Source organism: Strigops habroptila, chromosome 4, assembly GCF_004027225.2.
Source record: "Strigops habroptila isolate Jane chromosome 4, bStrHab1.2.pri, whole genome shotgun sequence".
NCBI classification, from domain to species: domain Eukaryota; kingdom Metazoa; phylum Chordata; class Aves; order Psittaciformes; family Psittacidae; genus Strigops; species Strigops habroptila.
The window spans coordinates 20,953,954-20,963,138 of NC_046358.1; the positions used below are offsets into that span (position 1 = coordinate 20,953,954).

Sequence of the window (9,185 nt, forward strand, 5' to 3'; positions counted from 1 at the left end):
GATCAATATAGTTCTCTCTCTACTTCTGCTCCTCATATCAGCAGTTTGTAAGCTGTTTAGGGCATAGAAATTTAGATGCTTTTTAGCTGTTCAGGATGATGGAGCATGAGTTTGGTGGAACCTCAGGGCTCTAGTATGACCATCCAGTAATGTGAGAAAAAAAAGCAAAGAACAAAAAAGAACAAGTGGCTGCTGGACAGGCTACAGCAGAGGTGGCTTTCTTGCTCTTCAAGGTGGATGCTCAGGTGTCCTCTGCATGTGGCTGGAGTACAGTGGAAGCTTTGCACAGCTGAATTCTGGTTAACAGTGCTCTGAGATGTCTGTCAGGCTGGAGAACATTGCTACTGCCTCGTAAACCAAGTCCAGCATTTCTGAGCAACATGTCTTATCTGAAGAAAGAAGATAACAAGTCGGGATTGAAATTCTTCCAAGACTTTGACATCTTGCTTCATGCTGGTGTAGTAGAGACTCACAGCAAGGATCAGCACTGCACAAAATGAGAGCCACAGGAGCACAGGCAATCCAGATGATGATCTGTCATCTACTGAACAGTGATGAAGAGAAAAAAGAAAGCAGCGTTATTTTAGTGTCATATTAAACACTTCCCAAATTTGACCTCCTGCTGACGCCTTTGTCCCACTTCTCTGGGAACAGCAGGGTACACAAGGCTCTAGTTGATGCCTAATTCAACAGGCATCAGTTAAGTGACAGTGAGTCACACCTCCTGATAAAGGGTGATGAGTATAAGAGATCTCATCTAATGGAGCATTTAAAGAGTTTAATTATATACAATACGAACAGGATTACCATAGCTAATGCGTGATCTCAAGTTTCCCTCCAGCAAGTTTTTTTTATATCTTTATGCTGTTAAGTTAAATACTAGGAGAATATTAAGCTACCTCGTCTAATTATTTAATGCTTACAAATGTTCCATAAGAGAGACAATCCAGATTTCTATCCTTTTCACTCAGCTTGTTTGGGACTCCTACTAATTACCCCAAGAACTGAAATGTGGCTCCATTAACCGAGAGGCATATTTAGAACACTCTGGCAGATTTAACCTCTTTCTAAGTGCTAGGTGTGTTAATTACACTGACACATCCTCTGCACTTGCTCTTAAGCAGGAGGACACCGTAAACTTTTTTCTTGCCTTTAAAATATAGTTCAAGTATGTTTAAAGTATTGTAGGTCAGGCACAGTACATGTGGGGAAATCAATGGGCTACATTTAGCTCACCAACATCCATGCCCCAGCCCTTGAACACATGTATCCATCCATGGGCCTTGTTTGATTTAGATCTGGCCGCAATGTTTGACTGCATGGCCACTGCACAATCAGTATTATTTTATAAAGCACTTTGAGTATTAAACATGCAGTATAAAGCCAAATTCATGCCTGAATAAAAACTCATAGTGTGCAGCTATTTTCCTGCCATGTGCACATAATCAATAAGGAGATAAAAATGTGGTGTGTATTATTATGGGTAAAGGGCCAACATTAGCTGTAACATATTTAAATTAGCTGTTACCACGAGCCCTGAAGTACATACCAGTCAATTAAACTGTCATACAGATGTACAGAGAGGAAGGTGAAAGTCATAAAACCAAGCAAGTAACATATAATAATGTATCAAAAAGTGTACGGAGAAAATGTAAAATGTTAATAGGCAGTCATTTTATAGCTAACCAGAAACCAAATCAATGTCCCATAATAGATTTGAGTGAATTATTTGCAGTAAATAATTTATTCAATTTAATTTAGCCCTTCTTTATGTTTGCAAATTATCCATGAGCAGACTTCAATTTTTTTAAATTTGTTTATTTGGCATTATTTTGTGAACGGTTTATATGAAGGTATTTTGCCAGTGAATTACTTACCACTTTCTGCTTTTGCAGAGATTTGGGATTTGGAAGTTGGCATTTCTTTTGTGTGATCTCCCACACCACACAGTACAGTTCTCAACTGGATGGCCACTTGCCTTTCAAAGCATGGGGCCTGGCTGATGAGCATACCTGGTAACAGGCAAACTTCCCTGTGAAAGCTAAACAGCTTTTCACATCAGCTCTGTTCTATGAAGAGCTTATAACCTTTTCCAATCTCATGAAAGTTGTTTCCATATGAAATTTCTGGGTGCAAAATGCAAATTTGTCTTTTCTCTATATCATCTCAATTAGGGAGTGTGTTCAGTCCAGGAAGAGGAAAAAAAAAATGCGGAAGAATAATCCCATCCACAAAATAGTGATGAGCTATACTCACAACTGCTTCAGCACATCACTACAATTATGTGCTTAAATGTAAGTTTGCTCTTTTCTAGATTACAAATATAAAATTAATGCTTAAATTTGTTAGTTAAATTGCTTGTTGGAACAGCACACTCAGCAATAGCCATGTGCCCAGCTTAAGAAAAAGGCAACTCATCTGCACTGTATACAGCAGGGGCTAGATGTTGGCCAGGGCTTCTAGAAATGGTCACCGTCATAAGAACATCCAGATACACACATTTGCTTGAGGGTCTGTGAGGCTGGCCAGCCTCAAACACCCTTGCAAACAAAAAAGAAAAAGAGATCATTTTTATTATTTCTACCCTGCTGCCAGCATATAAATGAATTGTCTCTTTCCCACATATGAAAATCAGCAGGGAGAACTATTGTTTCGCTTGGGGTGCTTTCTCTGCATATCTTAGTGAAAAACCTGTACCTATTCTACTGTCATAAAATATATTAATTATATTTAAATTAAAAATAGCTTCAGGGATTTCATTTTTGTTTCCACTATTTGTCATACTAGATGTCTTGTTTAAAATACTGCACCAGACCTCATCAACACCTTGTGCTTCACATGCTGAGAAGAAAAAGCAACAACCACTGGCAGTATGAAATGCTTTGTATACAGAAGATATATTTGCACAGTGCATCACAGCAGCCACAAAACAAACTCAGGTTAGTGCCATGGATGGCTCACAGTCATAATGCGAAACTTCAACTTACCCACTACGTAGTCACAGCAGGAAATGGCTAGAAAACAGAATGAAAATATTCTTACACGCTTATAAATGCTGGGCTGAATCTTACACCACTTTCGGCTGTACAAATTTATGTCAGATGAGGATGTACCCATTCCATGCAAACATGCAGATATAGGTGCACTTCAGGAAAGTGAAAAGAATTATTGTACAGGGGGGTTCAGAAACAAATCTCTGCTATTGGAGGGAGGTTGGGAGCCAGCTCTTGTAAAAGAAGACCTCCCATTTTACATCATTTCTAGAAAGAAAAGGAGATAGGCTGGGAGAAGAATGAAAGCTAAGAAAGCAAAGCCCACTGTCAGATACAACTTTCATCTGACAATATCCTCGAACTGCCTCTGCTTGGCAGCCGGGGCCTAGACACAATCCAGGATGAAAAGTCCAGAGTGGAAAAATTTCAGTCGTGTCAGCAACCTTCATCTTACTGGTCTCTATGTTAATAATGTTGTATGGACAATCAGCAAATCATCTAAATCACAGGCTGTTTTCAACACAGAATACTAATTATGGATTGGGACATTTCTAGTGTCTTCATGGAAAATAGTGTCTTCTCCATCCTTGCAGCTCCCTGGAGATCAAGCATGGCTGTGCTGAAGCCAGAGCCAGCGGGAGACGCACCTGGTCCCTCCTGGCTGGTCTGGCTTCAGCAGAGCTTATGTGGGGGCATAGGCTCTGGCAGGGAGCTGAAGGACGTACCAGCTCTCATCAAAATCCTGCTCTTGAGCAGTCAGATGAGCTTTGAAGAATTTACAGCTGACTCACTGAGTTCAGAACTGGAGATCAGTTTTAATGGGAAAACCCAGGCCATGTCAACAACCTTGTCAAGAAACAGCTTTTCCTTCCAGTATTAGGAGGCACCACAAACAGCGTATTGCAAAACCAGTGAGAGGTCTGTTTACAAACACATCAGCAGATGCAAAGCCTTGTTTTCAAAAGCAGAGTAGCAGTCCAAATAGCGGGCTGACTTAGAAATTTTACCATTCTCTCAGCTGTGTTTTTCCTCACCAGTGTACCAAACCCATGCAATTTTATCTCCCTAACAATAAATATAGTTTTTCTTCGTTGGGTCAGCTTGTGAAAGTCAGAATGAAACAACAGTTGTTGTTTGATTATGGATTGCATCACTTGCAGAAGTACAAACTGGATCCTTGTGCTAGACTTCTGCCTGAAGTCACCCTCAGCTGACCTACTTGCAGACTGTTATTTTGGCTCATGAATGAAAGACCAGAGGTTATATTAGCTATATCATTCATTGGGTACCCTCATTGGCAGAAACGGTTATATTTTGGCTGCTTTTAACCCCAGTGGGCCAGCTAGGCTCAGATCTTTGCTATTGTATCCCATGGCATGCATGCTGCTCAGAAACATGAACAGGCTGGCTTCTTCCCTGCCATTACATCATAGTTACCTAGAATTGCATTAGTGTGTTCACATTTGGTCTGAGATCCTTTTGTATGAATGGAAGTATTGTTCTGGGATAGACCTGAGGCTCAGCCAAACCCATGGTCTACAATGATCGCTGGAGTGGATGACTCATGAGTTCACCCAGAGAACAGCCCTGAGGCTGCTCTAATGTGATGCAGGAGCCTGTATCTTCCCAGAGGAGGCAAGTAAATGTACCAAATGCAACTCCGTCTGTCCTCTGCTCCTAGCTGAGCTCAAAATCACAAATAACATTACCAGAAGGAGAAGCTCATGTGGACAGACATGTTTTAAGCTAGAAAGGTCATGCCAAAAGGCTTAATAGCATAAGCATACCATATTCAGTGACCTCTTCTGGCTCACAAAATCGAACCCTTCTCTCTGGTTTCCGCTTTTCCCCCACAGCTTGATCCACAGGTGGCCTTTTCCTCAGTATTGAAGGAGGATAGCTACTGTCATCTGTCTAAAGAGTTGATCAAAACACAAAGAACATGGCCATTCAAAATGGAGTAATGAATCTGGGTGAAGCTTTGAGCTTTTGTTGCTATGTTACCATGTCCCTCAAAGGACATGGCATGAAGCACATCTGTTTGGACATCTATAGTCAGATGATTGTAATATTTATAGCAAGATAGTATGGATATTCCTTCATTGTCATAGATCTTCAGTACTCTAAAGCTCTCTTCTCAGGAAAAAGGTTGGTTAAAGTAACGGCAAAATGTTCAGAAAGCATTTCCCTGATTTGGAGTGAACGGTTACTGAAAGTGGCTGCTCTGCTGAGGTCCTTCCTGAGGTAGAAGGACATAAATGTGATATGAAAAGTATGAACCATAACATTGGTAGCACCTTTGAAATGTTCTTCTGAGCTAAGCAGCTTGGTTCTCAGTTCAGTGTTGTCATTTCAACAACTGAGATTATGCGTCAGTCTTGGGTTTGGACACTATCCTGATGGGTACAAGAACGTAATTTGTTTGCGCTTCAATATCACAATTCTGTTGTTGTTCTGGTTTTTTGCTTGGAAGTCACACTCAGCCTTTGATAACAGTCGGATTGCTGTGGATTCTGCCAGATGACAAGAAACAGGGCTGCAGTAATAGTAATAAGTCCCTCTTCTGCATAGTCATACTCCCACAGTCAGCTCCCCAAAGTGAATCTTAGAAAACCAGAGATTCTCCACATTTTATTCTTACTTTAAGATTGAAGTAATCTTTTCCACCCCTTTCCCTCCCTTCCCCCTGTTCCTCTGCTAGGTAGAGTGTATTATTTTCAGATGATTTGTTTGCTCCTGGTCGCTGTCCCTGCTTCTTTTTTTCCCTTTGTATGCCATTTCCCCACTCAGTGATTGCATGCTCCTTCTTCCATGTTTTTCTTCCTGCTTTAATATTTATACTCTTCAATGCCTGCTACTTTTGCCCATTTTTAGACTCAAATACCCTCACTCTATACCTTTTCTCTTTGGATGTTTTCCCCACACTCACTGTTTCACACACCTATTCCTTGGGCTGCAGAAGCAGAATTAAGTCCAATTAACTACAGTCTGGGGAGGTCAGACCCCAGAATAGAGAGGATAAGTAGGTTTCCCTATGCACCACACTGGATAATCTCAGAAAAGGACATAACATAGCCAGCAGGAACTGCCATGGAGTGAGGAAAGTCTTCAGCTTTGATACCTTCTCATGAGGGATTTTTAAACCAAATTTTGGCTTAATTTACCACTGTTAAAGATGTTTTCTCTGATCTTGCAGCCATATAAGCATACATACCACCTCTGTCTCATAACTGGGGACAGCGTGTGTTGGAGCTATGTGTTTTTTATTCAGGAGCTCATAAGCTGGAAGACCCATCCAGGGTATGGAAAAACTGGATTCAACTTCTTTCTAAGTCCAAAGGAATATGAACCAACACCTCTTAAATGCATGCCCTCATTATTAGAGCTACGGTGTACACATGGGAACAGGGAATCTCAGTTGCTGCCACTGAAGCTGTCTTGTTTGGCCTTGAATAATTAAATATTCATTGAGCTAAAGAAAGAAGGAATGAAAGAATGACTTTACAGCCTGGTGTTTGGGTGATCCCCTGGGGGTGGGAAAGTCTGCTTCTATCCTTGCTCCAATGAATACTTAATATGAAATACTTAAATATTCATTGGAGCAGTCAGTGGGAACAGGGTCTCTCATCTACCAGGTGAGTACCCTAATCACTCTGCTATAGCCACACACACGCTTTCTGGCATAATGAATATTTAATTATTCCATGTAAAATGAAATAGGTTTAGTAAGACACAGCCCAGCTCAGGCTAGCAGTGGTTACAGCTTTAGCTAGGAAGGCTCCTCCTGTGGCACAGCCAAGGAAACTGATCTTTATATTTGAAGAGATTTAAAACTCCAAGTGTTGCTTTTGTCCATATGAGCTTTCCCAAACACTTAACAGCAACATCACATGAGGAAAGAAAAGCATTAAACAACTAGCTGGTTGGGTAGCACCTAGCCAAGGAAGACTTAAAGTGGAAGTAGTATTTGCAATATTTACTAGACTTTAATAACTCATGGAAATCAAAGCTACATGGTGTCAGAAGCAATGATTCATTCTCCCCTCATACAGAAATCTGGTGTTAACATACTGTGACATGAGCTCAAAACCTACTGAAGTGCTACTCAGGAAATTATATGCCCTTAAAAACAAGCCATTTCTGAAAAGCTCCAGGTGTTGGACATAAGGACTCTATTGCCCATGAAGAGATTACTTACCAGCAACTCCTCTCCACTAGGATCAGAAGGTGGGGCTGGACATATTTGGGACATGTACCCTGGATGCCAACATGAAGCCTTCCACACGAAGCTTCAGTTAGAAAGCCACCCGCTCAAGAAGATGAGAAGGATCGGGGAAAGCATCTGGAGATCCCTCTGCAGTGAATACTGAGCAGGCAGTGCCACTGAGCAGATGGGAGCAGCAGCAAATGACAAGGGAGTGGAAAGCAGAGTTTCCGCCCTTCATACCAGTGTTGGCTTGGGAAGGATGACGTTACTTGAAATGTACTCAGTAGCCAAAAATAGCACATAGTGATAATACTGATCGTACAGCTGGAAAGCAGGGCTTCCCTGGCAAATGGAAAGTTCCTCAATGGAGCAAATCACAGATAAACACCTGCATATTTATGTGCATAATCATGAAGTTGAAGCTGTTCCTGTTTTTTTGTAATGATTGATGCATTTCTGTGATCATGTTGATCTCCTTTCCAGAAGCCATTCCTAATCTCAAAAATCTTGCAAGCGGGATTGCTTATAATCCTTCTCCCATTCAAAATATGTGAGTAAAGCCATCAGGAAATGATACAAATGTAGTGGGATTACATATATCTCTCTTTACTACAGTTATGGCCTCACTTTATACGTTTTACAAATTAGATCCATTATTATAGTAATAAAGTGGGATTTTAACATTAGACATTTCTACAGATATTATAAGATTATTGATAATAAAAGAAGTGATTTGCTGTTCAAGAGGCTTTAACAACGTCTTGTCAAATGCTGAAGGCTCGTCATCATCAAATACACAATTTCCAGCCAGAAATACGTGGCATGACTGCTTAAATATGGTGGTTTACTGTCTCTCGAAGCACAAGCATGAACTTTTTTTTGTGGTTCTTTTCCTGGACCTATTTATTTGCTGTGACATATCTAAAGTACTCAGTTTTGTGTTATTTTCCAGGTGGTTACATGGGTTCTCCCATGGCATGCTCAGACTGGCCCTTGGTTTGCAATTACCTGGTGGAGCAAGGGTTGCAAGATGCTTACGTTGGCACCAGGAAACACAGGGCACGGCAGCTCTGTGGGCTTCAGTGTTTGAATCTTCCTTTCAGAGATTTGGGAAGTGGGTGAGTAGATGGGAAGGGTTGGGATCCTGCCCCAGAGAAAACCGGGCCAGCACAGCAGGGGAGGCATCTGTGGCTGATGTAGGCTCAGCAGCCCCCTTGAGACTTGCTGCCCTGTGGCAGATCAGCCTCTGCACAGGTCTGCAGTGCTTGCAGGGGCTACTGTCCTCAAGCCCTTCCCTTCCAGTGGTAAAAGCAGTGTCAACATGGAGAAGAACAGATTTCACTAGTCTGAGGCTCTTCACTGAATGCACCATATCTAAAAGCCACCTGGAGAAAGTCACCTTACCTTCTCTTTCCTGTACATTGGGGTGATGGAAGGCTTTTCCTCATGCTGCAACCGGCTCACAGCTGCAGGGCGTGTGAAACATGCTCTCAAAATCCCCTCTCTGTTGTGTCCTGCAAGTGTTTCACAGCAGTTATTTTGGGTTATCTAAGCTAAGCTTTTGGTGGGGAAAAGTAATTCTTTAAAATTTTGTTCATAGGAGATCCTAGACAGAGGGTTGACAAAGCCTTCCAAACTGTGGGTCCCTTGCTTCTCTGTCTCTTCCTTCCTCCTATTGTGGTAATCGCTTGCTACTAATTCATATAAGAAAGAATTTACCTGCATACTTTGGCCAGAAAAACTGATAGAGGTGGGAAGAGGGAAGTCAAACTCTAGTCTTCATCTAGCTTTGACTTCCTCCATGTGAACTATCTCATTTATTTGTAACAGTGACATCCAGCAAGATACATAAGAAGGTCTTGTGCAGCCTCTTATTCTTGCAGAGAACAGCAGTGAACTCATGAGCTTTTAGACCTGAATGAAAAACCTTGTTCCTGTCTTTTTCACTTAATCTGGTTTTATTGAAAGAAGGCCTTACATTTTTC

The 9,185-nt window shown here is 41.4% G+C and overlaps 1 protein-coding gene across 1 annotated transcript; it reads right to left on the reverse strand.

The window, feature by feature from the left end:
• Positions 1-341: 341 nt before the first annotated feature.
• Positions 342-7,502, reverse strand: C4H14orf180 (chromosome 4 C14orf180 homolog). Its single transcript, XM_030483523.1, is given in 5 exon segments — positions 342-544; positions 2,988-3,014; positions 4,781-4,907; positions 7,192-7,337; positions 7,340-7,502. Coding segments are annotated over 5 exon segments (666 nt in total).
• Positions 7,503-9,185: the final 1,683 nt, after the last annotated feature.